At 40.1% G+C, this 20756-nt stretch overlaps 1 protein-coding gene and 2 pseudogenes across 4 annotated transcripts in view; 2 read left to right on the forward strand and 1 right to left on the reverse strand.

Annotated features, from left to right (window-relative positions):
* The window catches only part of TFAP2D (transcription factor AP-2 delta), a gene marked incomplete at both ends in the record, with an annotated part of 52332 nt that extends 43171 nt beyond the window's left edge, over window positions 1–9161 (forward strand). For both annotated transcript variants that reach the window (XM_080917540.1, XM_080917539.1), the window contains one exon: window positions 8942–9161. In XM_080917540.1, the coding sequence (XP_080773666.1) occupies window positions 8942–9161 (220 nt within the window). The remainder of the gene's footprint in view (window positions 1–8941) is intronic.
* Window positions 9162–10085: 924 nt separating this feature from the next.
* On the forward strand, window positions 10086–16426 carry LOC308421175 (nascent polypeptide-associated complex subunit alpha-like; annotated as a pseudogene). Its single transcript has 2 exons — window positions 10086–10130; window positions 15806–16426. The product of its transcript is annotated as a nascent polypeptide-associated complex subunit alpha-like (transcript).
* Window positions 16427–17879: 1453 nt separating this feature from the next.
* On the reverse strand, window positions 17880–18914 carry LOC308421251 (V-type proton ATPase subunit d 1-like; annotated as a pseudogene). Its single transcript has one exon. The product of its transcript is annotated as a V-type proton ATPase subunit d 1-like (transcript).
* Between the last annotated feature and the right edge of the window lie 1842 nt (window positions 18915–20756).

A 20756-nucleotide genomic window follows, 5' to 3' on the forward strand; every position in this document is an offset into this window, starting at 1 on the left:
CAAACAAGAAAAAAACCTTTCATCTTTGTATGTGTTTTGTCTAATCCATACTAAGTGACATTATGATCATTTCTCACTTGGGTCTTGGATATGTCTTGTACAGTTTCACCCCCATGCCCAGGACCTCGGGCCAGGGAACAAAAGTGATAGTCCTGCTTAATTCTCAGCATAAGTAAAACAGTCTACTGAGAGTTTCCTGTCTTTAGAAATGAACTTTTGTGCCATTGCCCCTACTCCGTGGACCTAAGAAATCTACAGACATGCTTGTTGGTCATTATCATTTCCTGGTTGGGTCTCCATGTTGGGAGGCCCCTTCCATTTCTGACTCTTCTTCACCATCCAGATCTTTTTGCCTAGCATTGCTGCCAAGCTGTCATGTCTTCCAGGCTTGACAACATTTAGTGAGAGCCTGCTCTTCAATCTGCAACAAGCCTGTGAGAAATGTCCTCCTCCCTCTGATAGGATTCTCTCTTACATCTATCTCCTTGAGGGCCTCACACAGGCAATTTCATCCAGTTTCCTTTCTGAAGGCAGCCAACTCTCACATCCCCAGCTTCCTTTCCTCCTGTTATGCACTTCCTTTTCTTTTGCTGTTCTGCACAAGACAGGACAAGTGCATTGGGATGTTCTAAGTGCTCTATCCTTGTCAATATAGACAGAGAAAAATTCCACTCTTGCTGTGAGCATATTTACTCTCATCCTACGAGCCTTCAGTGTGCTCATTTTTTCCAGTGTATCAAGTGTTTACAATTTATTTACTTTTAGTTCATGTATATTAGTCTTTTGGCTGTATATACATCTATGTGAGTGTGTCAGATACCCCCAGCACAGGAGTACAGACATTTAGGAAGTGCCATGCGGTGTCGGGAATTGAGCACGGCTCCTCTGGAAGAGCAGTCAGTGCTCTTAACCACTGACCCATCTCTCCTGCCCAAGTGTGCACATTTTATTATTGCTATTTTTGTTGGTTTTCCTGATCTCTTGCGATAGGACAGTGGCTAGGAAGGCAATCAATAACAAATCAATAACAAATACAATAATAAAAACTTGTTTGTTTTGTTCATCTTGCAAAAAAAAAGCATTCTTTAGTAAGAGAATCTAGGATTCTGATTAAATCTTTAATCCAAAAGCAAAACATCATGAAGTACACAGATAATCTTAGCACATAAGAGACAAAAGTTCTCAAGCCTCTTCCAAGAGTTCTTGGGCCTTTTGGAGTGCTCAGTGGGGAGTGGGACTTTCCAGCAGGCCTGAAGAACTGAGTTCCATTGGCAGAGCCCCCAAGGTGGGAGGAGAGAACTGACTTCAGATTGTCTTCTGACATTCACACATGTGCTGTGGCTTTGTGCACATGTGCACACAGACATAAAATAGTTAACTCTATGGGTGAAAATGCCCATCTAGTCTATGAGATTAATTTTAAAGAATACTAGAAATTGTCAGTCTGAAGGAAAGAAAAATCCTGTTTCCCAAATAAAATCCCAGATAAGGTTGACATTTAACTTTAACTCCTTTTTTCATTGGATATTTTATTTATTTATATTTCAAATGTTATCCCCTTTCCAGTTATTCCTCTAGAACCTCTATCCCATCCCCCCTTACCCTGATTCCATGAGGGTGCTCCTTCACCCACCCACCCTGCCTCCCCACCTTGGCATTCATCTACACTCGAGCATCAAGCCTTCACAGGACCAAGGGCCTCTCCTCCCATTGATACCAGCCAGATAAGACCCCTTCAGTTCCTTCAGTCCTTCCCTTAACTCCTCCATTGGGGTCGTCATGATTAGTCTAAAATCTGTACTGGTCAGGATCTGGCAGAACCTCTCAGAAGATAGCTGTATCAAGCTTCTGTCAGCAAGTACTTCTTGGTATCAACAATAGTGTCTGTGTTTGGTGTCTGCATATGGGAAGAATCCCCCGGTAGGGCAGTCTCGAAATGGCCTTTCCTTCTAGCTCTGCTCCACTCTTTCTTCCTATATTTCCTTTAGACAGAAGCAATTCTGGGTTAAAATTTTGGAGGTGAGTGGGTGACAACATCCCTCAACCAGGGGGCCATGCCTAACCTCTGGATATGGTCTCAATAGGTTCTCCCTCCCCTGTATGGGGTATTTCAGCTAATGCCATTCCCATGGGGTCCTGGGAGATCCTTGCTTTCCTGGCATCTCTTAAAACAAGGGTCACATCCAAATGCAAAGAAAGTCTGTAAGAATTATTACAATTAAAAGAGAAGATGCCCCCCAGTAAAACTTTTACTATCAAAAATATAAATGGAAACATACAGCAGGGAAAAACTTTGTTTAGCATATAAGAGTAGTCATCGTGCCTTCAATTAATCTATGTCAAATTATTTACATTTTCTTAAAATTAATTAGAAAAATCAAGAAAAGTAAATTTATTGTCAGTATTTATTGTTCTGTATAAGCTGTGTGGCATCTATCCAAACACTGTCCAAATCTCACACATAGAGCATCTTGGCACAACATATCCAAGATGTCTCTGCAGTGGATGGTGGGATTATTGCCATAAGGTCTGGAAATAGGGGAGAGGGATGGCTCACGTGGAAATATGGCATGGACCAGTGGTCATTTACTGCCAAAGCTGCACAGGAGTCAGTGGGCAAAGGGTTACTCGAAGGAAACATTAGAGTAAAGGGACAGGAGCTAAGCCTAACAGGCTGGGGTGATCAGAAATCACAGAAAACACAGTGAATGAGAGAATTTAATCAGGTACCAACAATAGTTAGATATCAGGTGGGGAGCTTTCCTGATGTGATAATAGTAACACAAAGTTCTTGTTAAAACTTGGGTTTTAGGAGAAAGCTCATGGCAACAGAAAATTCAAGAGACTGAATTTTGATCAAGCAAAAAAAAAAAAAAAAATCTTTGCCAGGAGACATAATTATTAAAGGATGTTCACAGAGATAGAGAAATGGCTACTTGGGTGGAAGTGGAAACATGAGGGTCTGTGTTCAAGTCCTTAGCAGTCACATTGAAAGCTGGGTGGATGTGGTACATGTGCCTGTAACCACAGTCTTGGGTATTAGAACAGATGGCTTCTCAGGACGCAACACCTTGATGGTTTAACTGGAACGAGGGGCTTCTAATTCTGTGAGAGACCCTGTCTGAAAGGAATAAGGCAAAAGGGGGATACAGAAAGACGCTGGAAGTTTTCCTTTGGCTTCCTCATTGTGTATGTGCGGGTGCTCCTACTCTAACCCCCACCTGCACGCACCATGAAATATGTACCACATGTTCACACTTGTGCACACTCAGACACTACCTCTTGCCAAAACCAAAAACAACAACTCTACAGTCCCTTGATTACAGCTTTTTATGAAATTTTGTCTTTGTCACATAGGAAGTTGAATAATGTGGATGGCAGAAGTTAGAGAGAGCTGTTTGCAATGAAAAGAATCTGCAGATCTAACCAGGCGATAACAACCAGTACAAATAAAAGGCTTTGAACAGTGGGTACATTTGGGGGAAATTGATAACATTTACTTGATGAAATTATATTTATATTTCTGGAGTTTCTGTAAAAGAGGTGAACACAGTGAGATGACATGAATGACCAGAAGGGGGGCGAGGGTCTAGAGTTCTAAGTCAGGATCCCAAGCCCGATTCTTGGATTTAGAGCCTGCTACAACTGTCTAATCTTTCTCTGTGCGTTGCTTTGGAAGTTGATGCAGTTAAACTGCATGTTTTTTAGTTAGACTCCCTCCAGATAATGATATACTTTACCCCACTCTTGAGTTGTTATCCCACTCAGAATTACCCCTCCTACTTTGTTCCCATAAGATCTTATTTCATCTCTTTCCAGTGCACCCATACAGTCGTTTCTTAAGAATCAGAAGTTCAGCAATATTCACTTTTAAAGGCTCATATCCTAAATGTAAAGTTATCCTACCTCTCTTCCCAAATAAAAATGAAATGTCCTTTAGGTTAATAAATCAAAGGAAGTAGCTCATTGTTTTTAGCCTCTGACACCCTGTTCCTGAACAAAGGAAAGTTCAGTGTGGATGTCAAAATTACTACCACCTTCAAAATTCGATGAGGCTGTGACTGGTCTGGGTCTCCCTTCATGCACACAATATTTTGTTCATTCTTAGTCAATTTTGCTAATAAATTAGATTAAAATAACCTGTGATCACAAAGACCCTATCCCTCTGGGATCTCAATGAGGCTGACTTGATCAAAGAAGTGTTGACTCGGTGGTAGAGAGATGTTCATCTCTGAACACAACAGACCACCAGGGACATTATAGCCACACTTTTCCAAACTGAGATTTCAGAGTGTCAGTCTCCTAGGAAGGCCCTTGAATGTTTTTGCGGCTGAGTTTTGCTTGGAGGATATCTGACTGTTGGACCAGTTGGCTTCCTGAGCGTTTCTGGAGCTGAAATGTTGCTTAGTTCCGTGTTTATAAAACTCGGTCACGGAAACTTTTTATATCTCATTATACCAACTTCCTCTAGAACTGAAGTTCCATAGCTTTGGTTGTTAAAGTGATAAAGACATGCGAGCAGTATAGCCATGTTCTTTGGCCCTAGGGAGATAAGTCCAATTCCCTGGATGCATTTAAGCTGCAAGGGAATAGTTTTATAAATGCTGATCCCGTGGCTCTCATCCCAAACCAATTAACTCAGGAACTCCAGGGTAAGATCCACAAAATGAAATAAGCTTGATGGGGTAATTTTTTGATGTGTGCTTGCAGTGGAGGGAAAAAAAGGAGCTTAATAAATCATGGACTATTTGAGCACTGTAAGGTCACTCTGATGAACAGATTTGGGTGGCTCCCCACCACGGGCCACCAGGGAACCAAACACTTCCATTATGTACCTTAATTGAATTCTATTTACAAAGCACTTAGGATAATATAATGAATGGGGGTGGGGGAATAAGCATCATCAGCTGGCTTCTGCTTTCTTGTTTCCATGTTTAGGCTATGAAACAAAGATATCTCTCAAATCATAGCAAAAACAGGGTTCCAATTTTTCCCCGGGTAAGGGTCTCTCACCCTAGCCTGTATTTAAAAGTTATGCTACTTCCAGAGCCAAAATACCCCATCTGCGTGGTGCTAAACAAAAGAAAACTTGGCAGAGAAGACCCGGAACCCTTTTCAGCTGTCCTCTGCAATTTATTTCCTAGATATTTGCCCTTGTTGTTGTTCCCATGTTTGCAAAATTATACTTTTGTGGCAGATATAACCTAATCCTAAAGGTAAGGATGCTCACAGAGGCTCAGATGATAGTTCAATCCTCTTCAATGAGCAAGTGGGTGGGGGATTTTTCAGACAGGGTCTCACTTTGTAGCCCTTGCTAGACTGAAGCTCTCTATGTAGAGCTGGCTGTCCCCAAATTCAGAGATCCCTCTGCTTCTGCCTTCCAAATGCTGGGATTAAAGGTATGTACTACTATACATGACTACCTGTAGCTCTTTATTCCTACTCTAACACAGCTTCAGCCCCAGTAATTACACCGTTGACACTTACGCTCTTTGGAAAGAAAGCAAAGTATATTAATTACTATTTAATCCATCATCTGCTTGCATTTCCTGCCTCCAGCACCGGATCTACTACTGCATTGTTTCTCATCCTTGTTCTCAGAACATAGTTTTAAACTGGCTCCAATTACTCAAGAGACCGGAGAGTCTCAAATGAAAGCACAAAGCATTTAACCTTCTGTTAATTAACGTATCCATACCTAAGGGCTGGAAGGATGGCTCAGTAGTTAGGAGCTCACAATGCATTTGTAGAAGAGTTCAGTTCCCAGGCGCCATACTCTTGTTGGGTGGCTTACAATGTCCTATAACCCCAGGTCTAGGGAGGTTATAGGACAACACCTCTGGCTTCTGAAAGCTACAGATTAATTGCAATTTTTGTGGGTTTGTTTTAACTTTTATTTATGTGTGTGTGTATATATGTGTGTGTGTGTGTGTGTGTGTGTGTGTGTGTGTGTATGTATGTGTTGTGGATTTAGTTTAACACTTGTATTATGTTAATTGGGTTTCCAAAATTTCACAAGAATCCTAATATAAGACACTGTCCCTAGTTGGTTTTGATTGTTAAATAAAGTTGTCAGTGGCCAATGGCTGGGCAGAGAGACAGAGTTGGGACTTTAGGATTTGTGGGCAAGGGGACAGAGAGAGAAGGAAGATCACTATGTTGGGAAAAAAGAAAGCTACAGGTTTGAGAGCTGCAGAACACAGAGTACCATCTGTGTTTCTGGTGCCATATCCAAGTCATCTCATAAAAATTTAGTCTAGCTAGAACGGAAGTTTCTTTACATTTTCTCTGTGCTTTCCACTGTGTGTCACTGTGGAGGGGGTTAGACTCATTTTACTCTGAAATGAGTAGGATTGACAGAGTAACAGAAAGGTGCCAGGGTCTCTCTCCACCATTCTGTAATGATATGTAGCTTCATGAGCAGTTTTAAACTGACCTTGTATCACACTTTAATTATGCGGATTCATAAATATCATTGGAAAACTGCTAGAAAAGTGCCATACTTGGCAGCTAGCATTATCTCATAAAGTATACATGCATTTTTAATGCACAAATAATGTTAAATTAATGAATGTAGCAATGAAATTTACACATTGATTTCCATGTTGAATACTGACTTTTAATGTACAATGGTTATGTTGAATATTGGCCAATTGCCCTTGGACTTTTTCATAAAGCTATTAGTTTTTCAGCTTGTGTGAGGTTCTTCAAGTTCTTGATTTTGTAAAGAAACCCCCTCCCCTATCATGAATGCTCTTAACAAGAAGCTTAGAGCTGGAGAAACATACATTCTAATCAGACCATTGTTCTCTTATAAGTTTAAATCATTTTTCATACTTGCCAAGAGTCTAAGAGTAGAATTAATGTGAAGATTTTGAAAATGTGATTCTTCACTGAGGGCAATGATGACATCACAAATAACTAATTCCAGATCCATGTTCTGACAAGAAGGAAAGTGGTTCCATGAGAAGTCCTCCTGGGCTAAGAGATCTAATGACAAGTCTTTCTAGAACTTGTCTCCAAGAATGACAAGTCTTTCTAGAATTTGTCTCCAAGAATGACAAGTCTTTCTAGAACTTGACTCCAAGAATGACAAGTCTTAAATCTTATATCACATGACTCCCTGCAGTTATCTCATTGCAGAAACGGAGTTAGATAAACCCTCCTGATTTTCAACATATAAGAATATCAAAAACATATGTATGTGATTGAACTGAGGTTGTGTGTTACACTATTACTATTACTATAACATACTATATATGTTAAACTATACTTATAGTTTGCTAAAGTCTTGACTATTCTGATTTGCGAAATTATCAGTGACTGAAGTATTGCTTATTAAAAAATATACACTAATGCCAGCTCAGGGATAGGGTAAGCTTTGTAAATTATCCTGAAGATAATGGAAATCCTTAGAACAGAATGAATGACATGCAAAAAATGTACTGTTGTCAATGAATATATCACAACTCTCAACATCTATAATTGACAGGGCACTGTACCTAAAATATCACCTTTACCCTTTTGATGTATTGCTGTCATCAAAATCCAATGAGCTAATCCTATTAGATTTTCACTAAGGTGTGTCAGTAGGCTAACCTGTATGCCTTGTTTGCATTGTTTTAAAATAATCAAAAATAATCTTATTATTTTTGATGATGAAGATTACATATTTTAAGAGTGGTTATCTGGCATCAGGTAACAGCTATTAACAAACTATTATGGTCATCATAATTTTAACAAAGCTTATTTTTACACAGTAGCTTTACTTATTGGATATAGAACATATATACACAGAATGTTGTATACTATGCTATAATATATGCATAATATGTGCCATGTATGCCTTCTTTATTATTATAAGATACAAGCTTTGAAATGAAAAATGACAGTATCACTTCAAGACAACTTGACAAAGCTGAACATTATGGGTAGTTTTATTCACAAGTGTGTTAGTGTACAGTTATGTTTGTTCAATGAGAAATGTCTTATAATTGGAAGTCCTACTGATGCTGAGTTTGAAACATTTTTTCACTAGTTATCTTCCAAGACAGACAGAACAGCTTACATATAATAGAACTTTATTCCACAATATCTAGGAGTCTAGATTCTTTCTGATTCTGCTTGTCTCTGTCATTAAGGTAGCCTCTTGTGCGATGGATAGATTTTTTTAGAAGAAATAGAGGCTAACTTTTCTATATAAGCAGTGAAAATTGCATATCTAGCTTTTATTCTACTGTTTGTAGGTTATTCTCATATCTAAAGCAGGAAAGGAAAAGAAGCTAGCAATGCAATCCACAGGTAGATGGTTTTATGCCTAGAAAAACACTATTGGTATTAAAGAAAGAAAAAAAGAAAGGAAGGAAGGAAGGAAGGAAGGAAGGAAGGAAGAAAGAAAGGAAGAAGTCAGAGGAACCAGCTATCAGCCACATTCAGCCAACATTGATTTTCTTATTTGTATATGTTAGTTATACAAATGACACATAGTTTATTGTAACAATATCATAGGTACATATGATGTGCTGATCACATCCACTCCTTGAAAGTGACCTTCTTCCAGTCCTCTTGCTTGTCTCCAAGAATGACTTCCTTAAGTGTGATTTATGCCTACACAAACATGCATGACACTACTGGGAAGCAAAATGATCCTTGCTTCAAGACAGATGCATTTTCTACCTACTTCCTAATGAGGTGAAAATGTCCCGTTTCTCAGACTTGCTAATCATTTGTACACATGCATCCTGACAGCAATGACCCTTTGTCTCAATAGATCTTAAGCTTCTTATCGGCCAAGGGGAAGAATTGAATTGTATTGTTTTACATAATAAGAAGTGTCACAGAACACAGTAAGTGTTCCATGGAATGTTCTAGGTCAAATAAAGGGATTTTTCTGTTTCTACGTATTCACTGATCTTTTTTTCCAACTTCTTCTCATTTCCAGTTTGATCACTCATGGTTTTGGGACACCAGCAATATGTGCGGCTCTAAGCACTTTCCAAACAGTCCTCAGTGAGATGCTTAACTACTTGGAAAAGCACACTACTCACAAAAACGGTGGTGCGGCAGACTCTGGCCAAGGACATGCCACCTCGGAGAAAGCCCCACTGCGGAAAGCTTCAGAGGCTGCTGTGAAAGAGGGCAAAACAGAAAAGACAGACTAGCTACATCAAACAGAATCTATTTCCAGAAAGTCTTGCTGCTCATATTTTTTTCTAATATATATATCATTGGGGGTGACTAATCTTCAGCGGACCAAATCTTTACCCTCCCTGAGCCCTCCATAAAATAAAATCAAAAGTGGAAATGAAAAAAAAAAGGAAACAAAAATGGCAGATCCAAAAAAAATGAGAAAAAGGAAAACAGCAGTGTAACTGTGATGAAATTGTAACTTTTTATTTTTTTTTGTTATGATAAAACTCCTTCTGTGCACGTAGTTGATTGTTTCTGAATTATATACACCACAGTTTTCAAGCACTTCCGGACTTTGGAGAGGCAGCACATGCTTTTTCACATATAACTGATGCACTTTCTTATCCAGTCTATAGTTAGAGGTCAGTCAGAGAGCATGACCAAACTGGAGTCTGCCACCAATGGCTGCTGCTCCAGTCATTCCTGACCTAACTCCCTGTCACTGAAGAGTGCCTCTTTCCATTAAATAGGCCAATCTGAAATTATCCACTAGTACATGTTTGGGGAACCAACAAGGACAGTCACAAACTTTTTGAACTGACAGCAGTTCTCAGTATTTGGTCACCCCAGATTACTGAATTATCCGTGCCTTGGTGGTGTTAAAAATTCCAGAAACTGTCTCCCTTCTAACTACCATTCCTTTTATAGTAGACCCCCTTCCCCGATTCTAAGAAGAAATTCAGAAGATTTATACAACACTGTAGGTATAAGAGATGAACTCTTTCATGCCAACTGCACAGCTCAAAGAAACACTGAATTTAGTCGATGGGGTACACGGATGCAGAAGGGGGGTCTTTGCCGTTATTGAGATCTCTGTCAAATGCAATGAGATTATCTTGCCTGAAAAGTACAAGAACAGGAGCAGTAGTACGTCTGAGCAGTCCTGCCTGTAAGACATGGGGCCCCTTCGAAGTACTGGTGGCAGTGGTTGTGTGGTAGAAGTGAGAGCCATGTTTTTCCGCTTCTGTGCTATTTATACCTGTTCTTTATGTTCTAAACATTCAGAGGCACAAAAGCACCCAGGCTGTGTTCAATAAAGAAAGCAAAACAGAATAATTAGAGAATGCCTTTGCTTTTCAGATGTTTTCTTTTTTCCATTGCTTGTTCTTATGGCTTCCTTGCCTTTCATTTAAGACACTACAAACAAGAAGTTCCTGACTACGACAGCCAGGGATAATTGTAAGAATTTTTGGTCCACATAAGCCTGTATATGTCAAAAAAGTTGGTTGCCACCACACATTGTCTAGCTTTTCTACTCTTAACAATTAAACTTCTATATAGGCAAATAAAAACATAAATCACTATGTAATAAAGGAATTATTTTCATGTGTGGATATTCAACACTTAGTTTAGCATGAAAATATTACCCTCTCATTAACATATTTCAATTATTTTAAAGATCTCTGCCATATTATAACTTTATCATGAATATTTGCATTATACCTAATGAGAGGAAATATTTGGAATTTTCTTGTATGAATCAAAGAAGCTATTTTTACCTGACAATAATTCTTAAAACCATGATCTTGAGTCTTGTACAGAAATGAACCATAACCACTGAAATCCTAAAGCTTTTAGATAAAATTTATTCAACAGGAGACATGTTTGAAGAATTCCATAACAATAGGATATTATAGTCATACAGTAGAAGAGCTTGAAATAAAAAAAATAAAAGTAAAGAATTGTGATCCCATGTGTTTAATTCCATTCTTCAATTTTATCATTATTGACGGCTTTAATTTCTTAAATAAAATAAAACAAAGCCAACATTCTTCCACACTTTCAAATTTTATCAGAAAACGAGTGATACCATGTTACAAGTCTCCCATATTGTAAAATATGCGCACAAAATAATATTTGAGTTTAGTAAGTGGTAGGAAAGTTACATCTAGATAATGCGGACTACTATATCCTCAATGAAATTTCCACATCAATTGTTCTTTATTTCATTTATTATTAACAGTACATTTGTATTTAATATGGCATTTTAAGATGCATACTGCTAGGTGCTTGATGTTATAACCATGTCAAATGTTCACAAATAATCAGATGGAACACTAGATCTGGCTTATATTACAAGTCGACTTCTTCACCCTTAGTTGTAACTGGTTTGGATTCTAAACACCTCAGTGGGGGTGTTATTATTTATTAGCCTTGAGACAAAATGTAACTATAACTACAGTGCATATTATTTCCCAGGATTGTGGGGTGTTTTAAGAGCCTTAATGGACAGCACCCACCATTTCACTCTACCAGCCATTAGAACATAATCAAGTTGATGGACTGGTCCTGTTTAGAATCATCCTTTATTATCAAATTCTAATATACATTGTCAATACCAGCTTTTGCCTTGTATATAATAGGTACTCAACACTTTTTAAATAAATGAGTAAATGAATGTGTGTTTGTTCTTTGTCCAAAGTGGGCCAAAGGACCTTATAATATTTTATGTTTTCTTTCTAAGCACAATGTTCATTTGAGCATGCTTCTTTCCCTTTATGGTAATTTGTGGTTAAATTTTATTTGGATAAGGAAAAAAATTCAACATAGTACATTAGTGGCATATACATATGTTTAATATGGAACTACATGGAAATCTACATAGATATCAAGATTTTAATAAAAAATAAAGCTAGAATATTGTCATAGTTCATAATGAAGAAGGGTGGTTAAGAAGAATATGGTTTTCCATGTTATAATATATGAAGCTGTTCAGATTACCTGTTATACAGGCAAAAACAACTGTACAAGCATAATACATTACTAAGGCAAATAGGACCTTTTAAACTTGGTAAAGTTTAGTTTCTATATGAAGACATGCTTGCTTTACAGCTGCTCAGATGCCACAGGCATAGGTAGCTTTCATTGAGTTTACAATTAGACTTACCTTTGGTGGCTCTAGAAAAATAAACAAAAACTCTGAACTACTCTCTTCCCTGGAAGAAAGTTGGGGCTGTGGAAAGACACTGATCTTTCTCCCTCTGTCTTTATTGTAGATTCCTTAATCATGAGGAATAATCCTTCCGTGGTCTTTCAGGTTCTCCATTTACCCTTAATTGAGGAGCATGTAACAAATAAGGCTGATCTTGGCTGGGAGAAGATGTAAGCAACCTAATCCAAAGGTGACAGTGGTGACAATTTGACCCTTTGCCACCTGGTTCTCTGAAGAGAAAAAAGTCAGCACATTATCTTTACTAACAACGAATGACAAAAAATAGAATCCATTTTCTATTTGCTTCCCTTTTTGCCTCTTTATAAGCAGGTTAGATGACTGAAAGTTTGTGAACTGGACCAAACAATGGGTGTGGTTTCTCCTTAACAGATGCAATGTATGAGAAGCAGCAAGGCCTAATGGCTGACAGTACCACTCTGAGTCCAAGACACCTAGGACCAAATGATGCTTCTCTGTTTGGTATGGTGTGATCTTAAAGAAATCGTTCAACTTTCCTAAGCCTTTTATTCTTCCCCTCTGTGAAATAAAAATAATACTAGTTATCTTCTCAAAATATTACAATCAAAACTGTTATCTCTGAACAAGGGAAGATTAGTGCTATCTGAGGGTTAGCTATTTTCTCTAATACTTAAAATTCAGACAACTGATTTTTAACCTACAGATCTGTTTCTTGTTGTCTGTGGAGGCTCTGCCATGCCAAATTATTTCCAAATTAAATATAGAGGTTCAGTGGAAAATTGAACTTTATCCCAGTTCATATAACTGATACCACTCTTTGAGATTCGAGAAGTACCCTGGCACAAACAAGAACAGAACCCTACCGTACAAACCTAACTAATGCCTAGAAAATATGAGCTGGAGCCAGGGAGCAAAATCAAGGCAGAAGGTTGGAAATGATGAAGGAGGGAAGTGAAAATCAGGACAGAGGATAAATGCTGGCTGTGGCAGAGCTTAAGACACTAGGGAAATGGTGCTGTGCCAATACCAGCAGAGCCTCTTTCTACTTCTGGCTATCTCTTCCTGCTTCAAGATTTGACCACACTATCTCTGAAAGGAAGTGTGACCCAAACACAGAGAACTCAGGCAACAAGACATAAATTTCTATATAGGTTTTCAGTTTCCAAACTGAAGCGTCTCTTCACCTTAGAGAGCAGAGATATGGTTCAGAGTCAGGGCACTTGGTTAACCATCTCAGAAGCACTGAGTTAAATCTTGGAACCCCAAACAACAATACAATCTTAGGCTCTCAGAGACTTATGGTTTAAATGTTCACCAATAAAGACATTTAGCTATACTATGAACAAGTGGAGACACAAACACACACACACACACACACACACACACACACACACACACACAGACACGAGACTAGAAAATGGCCTAGTGATTTGGAAAAGAAGAAAAGGAGAAAAAAATTAATGGATTTATTTATTTACTTTTTTACTTGTTCACTTTACATCCCACTCACTGCCCCCTTCCCAGTCACCCCCCCACAATCTTTCCCCAATCCTCCTTCCCTTTCTCTGATCATGTGGGGGTCCCCGTGGGTATCCCTCTCCCACTCTGCTATTTCAAGTCTCTACGAAGCTAGGCACTTTCTCTCCCACTGAATCAGGACAAGGCAGCCCAGCTAATAGGACATATCCCACATATAGGCAACAGCTTTTGGGATAGCACTCATTCCAGGTGTTTAAGACCCACATGAAGGTAAAGCTTTACATTTGATACATAAGAGCAGGGCAGCCTAAGTCTGTGTGTGTTCTTTGGTTGGTAATACAGACTCTAAGCGGACCAAGGGTCTAAAAGAGGCCACCTCCTATAGCCAGGCAGGAACTCCAATGGAATAATAAAGACACCAACCCACCATAAATCTTTCAACCCCAAATTCTGTCTACAAGTAATGCAGGTACACAGGGGAGGAAGCAGACTGAGGAGATGGCCAACCAATACCAAACAGGTCTAACTTGGGACCCATCCCATGGGCAAGCACCAGTCCCTGAATCTATTAATGATCCTCTATTATGCTTACAAAGCATGATGTCCTCTGAAAGGCTCCACCCAACAATTGACTCGGACAGACATAGACACCCACAGCCAAACAGTAGATGGAGCTTGGGGACTATTTTTTAAGATGTATTTATTATATAAGTACACTGTAGATATCTTTAGACACAGCAGAAGAGGGCATCAGATCTCATTACAGATGGGTGTAAGTCACCATGTGGTTGCTTGGATTTGAACTCAGGAACTCTGGAAGAGTAGTCAGTGATCTTACCCACTGGGCCATCTCTCCAGCCCAAACTTGGAGACTCTTAGAAAAGAAAAGGAGGAAGGATTGTGGGCCTACAAAGGAATAGGAACGACATAGGAAAGGAAAAATTTAAATATCTTAGATATCATTCCATCTCTGATTTCTTTTTTCAAAGAAATTAATCTAAATCTCTTCACCTTTGCCTTGTGCAAACTATTTAGACAAGGACAAAGGCAGCCACATTCTTTCCCAAAACACCACAAAAATGGTCTCTGGACCACATACTAGAATTCTTCTTGACTGAAACCTCTTGGGCCAGGTGTGCATAGTTCAAATCACCCACAGAAACATAATCTTCTATATTCATTCCAGGATAGACCATTAAGCCCCACTTAAAGCATTCCATGATTTTTCAAATTCAAAGTCCCCAAAACTACATTCTTCCAAACATAAGTATGGTCAGGCCTATCACAGAAATACCCCAGTCCCTGGTACCAACACTGTCATAATTAGGGTTTTAGTGTTGTGATCATATACCATGACCAAGGCAACTCTTATAAGGACAACATTTAATTGGGGCTGGCTTACAGGTTCAGAGGTTCAGTCCATTATCATCAAGGCAGGATCATGGCATCTTCCAGGCAGACATGGTGCAGAAGGAGCTGAGAGTTGAAAGTTTTATCTGAAAGCTGCTAGCAGAACATTGGCTTCCTGGCAGCTAGGACTGGGATATTAAAGGTCATGTCCATCAGAATTTAGCTTCTTTGCCTTTCCAGTGTGTACTAAAATATGATGATTTTGCCAGAATACAAAAACATTTCTTACAGGGCTGGAGAGATGGCTTAGTGGGTAAGAGTGCCTTTTGCAGTCTACAGCAGCCATCTTCCAGTAATTCGCCAAAATGACAAACACAGAGACAAAGAAGAGAGGCACTCAGTGTATGTTCTCTAGATCTTTAAGGAAACATGGAGTAGTTGTTCCTTTGGCCACAAAAATGTGAATCTATAAGAAGGGTAATATTGTAGGGTAATAATCAAGTAAATGGGCACTGTTCATAAAGGAATCCCCCCGTAAGTATTACCACCACAAAACCAGAAGAGTCTACAGTGACACCAAGCATGCTGTGGCATCATTGTAAACAAGCAAGTTAAGGGCAGGATTCTGGCTAAGAGGATTAATGTGCAGATTGAGCGCATCAAGCACTCGAAGAGCAGAGGCAGCTTCCTGTGCTGGGATTATAAACTTGCACCACCAGACTCAACTAGCAATTTTCATTATGTATTCATTTTTAAGTAAGTCCTTGTTCTCAGGTTAGAACTATTTTATGCATTTAGTTATTCATTTAAGATTTTTAAGATTTCAGAAAGTTTCATAAACTTTTAAAAGAACAAAATACCATGAACTAGAAATAGTTGAGCTTGGACCCTTGTTCTCTGCACAAAATTCCTGGTGAAGCCACAGAAGCCAGCCCTGTTACACAGCAGAAGTTGCCCAGCTTCAGGCTGAGACAGGGTCGGGAACAGAGTCTGACAGTGATGAATCAGGGCCCAGAGATCAAGGAACAAGAATCCACACAGACAGCCACACAACAAGCCCAGCTGGCGGCCATGGCTGAGATCGATGAAGGACCTGTTAGTAAAGCCAAGCAGAGTCGGAGTGAGAAGACAACGAGGAAGGCTATGTCCAAACTGCATCTTTGACAGGTTATGGGAGTTAAGAGTGTCACTATTTGGAAATCTAAAGATATGCTCTTTGTCATCACAAAACTGGATGTCTACAAGAGCCCAACTTCAGATACCTACATAATCTTTGGGGAAGCCAAGATTGAAGATTTGTCTCAGCAACAGTCAGCAGCTGCTGAGAAATTCAAAGTTCAAGGTGACACTGTTTCAAACATTCCAGAAAAAAAGTACACTCAGACTACTACTGTCGAAGAGGAGAGTGAAGAAGAGGTTGATGAAATGGGTGGAGAAGTTAAGAACATAAAATTGATCCTATTACAAGCAAATATATCAAGAGCAAAGGCTATCTAAGCCCTGAAAAAAAAGCAGTAATTTTTTTTTTTGTAAATGCTATTATGGAATTAACAATTTAACTATTTGGCAGCAAGGACAACCTCCACCCTTTTCATCCTTCCCTTCCTTTTGGTGTTTGAAAGTGGAACTACAGTTTGGTTGGAAATTTGTACTGTTTCTATCACTAATAAAGTTGTGACTTCTTTTTGGGTGGGAAAACAAAGAAATAGCTGAAAAAAGGGCAGGTTAATGGTGAGCTACACAATGAAAGCATGTATAAAGAAATAAGAAAAAGGGAGGGTAATTTGCTATAGGTGACCCTGCTATAAATATGACTCTGTACTTTCTAATACCTATTTCAAGGTGAAATTTTGTTTGATTTGCTATATTTCTGTCTAAAAATAAGCCCCCCCAAAAAAACTTGCTCAAAAATGCAACTATCCTTGATACAGTTGTTCCAACATCCTTCATTAAATTAGCATATTTCAGCCACAGTGCCCCGGGCATCTTGGCATTATAATTCTGCTATGTGAGGCTGTATAGTGCACTAAGAATATTTCAGCCTGGGTTCCCACCAGATGACTGTAGCCCTCCTCTAACTACAGCAAATGAATATTTAATTACAAGTTGTCCAGTGAGGAACAACATAAGTCTTATGAGAAACAACCTATGGCCCTATAATTCCATGGTTTGCAGTACATCAACAAAGAGGTCGTCTCTTGGGGTAGAGAGAATATCTTATGCTGTACGGATATGGCACCTGTCAATAATAAATCTGATAGCCTATGGTTTGGGCAGAAAAGAGGGGGTGGGACATCTGGAAAGCAAAGGATTCTGGGAGAGTGCCAGAAGAGAGCTTTTCCTGAGAAGATGTGACAGGACAGACACATGGTACCTGAGCACAGGTAAGTAGCCATGCAGCAGAATGTAGATTAAAATAAATGGGTTATTTTAAATTATAATTTAATCAGAGAAGAACCTAGCTATATGGCCAAAGCATTTGTAAATATATTTTTGGAGGTTTTTTAAAGAAGGCAGTTTTCTTGTCTCAGAGGAGCAGCACTGAGGGAGAAGGATGCAAACCTGCTTTTCCAGTACCCCAAGAATACATGTTCCCTATTCTTCCCACAGGCCATGGTTCTGGGGATGACCTATGGACAGGAAAGGAAGCTTCCACTGCCCCAGGGGTTCTCAGGTTAGGGAGGGACATGAAAGTCACACAAATTTCTTAGATATGTCAGTGGCTGTGAACATAGGGCTGGGGGGTGCCTCTTTGCTCTGGAAGGGATCTTGGTCCATTCTTGATCAGGGTAGAGGTGACTAGTCCGTTTTAAGGCCTAAGAGCAGTCCCAATTGGGTGTCATGGAAGCTAGGCAATGTGCTACACCTCACCATGTCAGAAAAGTGAGCCTTGGACTTCACCACAGCACACAGACACATACAGTGCAGTTGGGAACCTTAGGTTAGACTGCTAGAAGATGGAGATATAGTTGTCAATCTTGGCGCGATGGGTGCACTCAGCAATATACACAATGTTGCGACATTCCTGTTCCTTAAACTTCACAAAGGTATCAAAGACACCAAAGAGGAACTGTTTCAGGAAAACCAGCTTGTTCAACTTCACCTCATGTTCAAAGAATGGGTCCTCCAAGGTCTTGTCTCCAGGATGGCTTCCTGCATCCTCAAAAAGCAGTCTGTATTCCGGGTAGCAATCAGCTACATTCGTGACTTGTTCATAGTCATCAGCCTGAGCCAGCTGAGCCAAGCCCTCAGGGTATAGTCGGCCACGGTGTAAAAAGAGTTTTGCACGGTCCTCCTTGGACAGCTCAGTGCCGACAGAGCTGATGGTGATGATGAAAGCACAGCGATCTGCTTCACACTGTAGGATAGGACAAATGGCATCTGCTGTGGTCTCACCCAACAGAGTACAGAACATGTAGGCAGACTCCAGATAGGCCTTGTAAGCATTTTCGGATTATCTCGATGTTCATCTCATCAAGGTCCAGCTCTGAGATGCAGTCCTGGCGTGTCCAGCAGAATGGCGTTATAGAGCTCCTCAAGTGTCTGTGCAATGGTCACAGCCTCCATATGCTCAAAGCTACCTAGCGGATGGCACCTGGGCACAAGTTCAGCTATTGATCGCTGGTGCAGTGTGCCTGTGATGAGCAGGATCACGGTGTCAATCATGTAGCTATAAGTAATGAAGTCCAGGAAGCTGGAAAGTGGTTCGTAGGCATGGTTTCTCATGTGGCAGAACTCTTCTACCGTCTTCTCCTTGAGCAGGTCATCGATGACTGACACTTTCAGGTGATACTTTGTTGGCCAGGATGTTGCCATAATCTATACGCTGCAGATGCGGCTTCAAGCCCTCCAGCGTCTCAAGCGTCTCTCACTGCACCAGGTTGAGGTAGTCCGCCTGACTGAGCACACCAGCTTTCAGACCGCGCACTAATCCCCGCAAGTAGCCATAATCCACGTGGAAATAAAGCTCCAAAGAGAACAACATGGCTGTGGCGGAGGCGGCTGGACCAGAGAGCCCACACGAGACTCGACTCCAGGATCAGCTGACAGGGTGCCCTTGTAAATGTATCTTAAGTCTGAGTCTTATTTCTGAGAACATGAGGCTGGGAGGAAAAAAGACCTAACTTCTACATCTTGGGACTGGAAAGATGGCTCTGCAGTTAATACTATCTTCTCTTCCTAGATAATCCAGGATCAATGTCCAGCATCCATACAATAGCTCAAACTAGTCTGTAGCTCCAGTTCCAGGGTATCAGGGGTACTCCTGTCACCACAATTGTCACTGAGCACATACAGTATACAGATATAGATGCAGGCAAAACACTTACACACTTTTTTAAAATTTTACATAAAGGCAGACTCTGAAGCAAATGGCATCACATCAAAGCCCTTTGGTGACAAAAGACCCAATTTTGTAAGAACAATAACATGATTCTTTAGTCCTCTACTGGCCTGACCCACTCCACAGTTAGAGCACCTGACGGAATCTCTTCCTTCAGGACTTTAGGACCACTATCCCCCTATCAGTTTCCATAAATACTGGGTGGCAGGTAAGTTGCTATTTCATGTTGCTTTTCTTAGCAATGACTTCACCATGTGTCTCCTTATTAGCATGGACTTAGCCACATTTCTCAGAAAACAAGACGCTGGTGGCCTTGCTCATTTATTCTCCCACACTTACAACACACCCAGGGGACCTATCTGTGCTCTTCTGCTGGGGACTGGGGAATCTGTAGAGAAGAGGTAAAGTTGCAGCCATCCAGTGAGGAGACGGCTGAAGCATGCGAAACAAGAAGTTGGAGGTGAAGCACAGACCTTTCTAATGAAGTGAACGGAGAACTGAAGGGTGAAGAGAGGTCCTGCAGCCCAGGGCTGAGGAAGCATCAACAGATCTGCACTGAGGCTGGACAGAGCTCTGTGTGCATAGAGCTCTCAGAGGCTAGGAAGCCAAGGGCAAGTTAGTGTGAACCAAAGTGGGGAGATGGAAATGGAGAAAGGATGAAAGCTCTAAGGCCTTAACGGAGGATTCTGTATGTATTGCTAAGCACAGAAGGGAGGTAGAAAGCCATTACAATCCAAAAGTGATGAAATCCAATTCGTTTGCCATACCTGGAAGCCTCTTAAACTCACGCTTTATAACAATTGTGACTTTTTTTTCTCCTACCCTCATTTATATTTGAAAAGTAGTGTGTTATCTTGGGAGCTAAGAAATAAACATCTTAAGATGTTATTAGAAAGATGTTATTATGGGGAGACTCAGTAAACAGTGTGTAAGCTTTCCTTCCCCAGCCTTCACCTTGACCCTAGACACTGAACCATGACCCTCATATTTTAAAAGCAGGGTTGTGTGGCCTCAGGAAAAATACACAGCCAAAACACAGCACAAAGCCAAGGTTTCTATGTTCACTGGAAGGCCATTTCCTTATTATAGATTTTTTAAAAACTAACATATTAACAGGCATTTGCTTCTTCATGTTGCTTCTGTGGATTCTTTAGAAAGTAAACACAGTCTTTTGGTTATATTTGAAAGAAACAGGAGTCAAGAGTACTGAGCACAACTATGCGGTTTAGTTTTCTGCATATATGAGGGGCAGAAAATATCTTCAAAGTGGTAAAAAAAAGAATGGTATAAGGCATCGAATGTGTTAATAAAAACCAACCTAAACTGAGCTGTTGAGACAATGAGCTTACCTATAACAATGTCGTAAGGGAAGTGGCCCCCCTGCAAAGGGGAAGGAGGGCTCTTGATTCAGGGTGAGAATGACTCCAAATCCAGGGCCCTGCTGAAATGTGGCCAGATAAAGTCCTTATTCAGAATATCCTGTGT

The sequence above is a fragment of the Micromys minutus genome (genome assembly GCF_963924665.1).
Source record: "Micromys minutus genome assembly, chromosome: 5".
Lineage (NCBI taxonomy): Eukaryota > Metazoa > Chordata > Mammalia > Rodentia > Muridae > Micromys > Micromys minutus.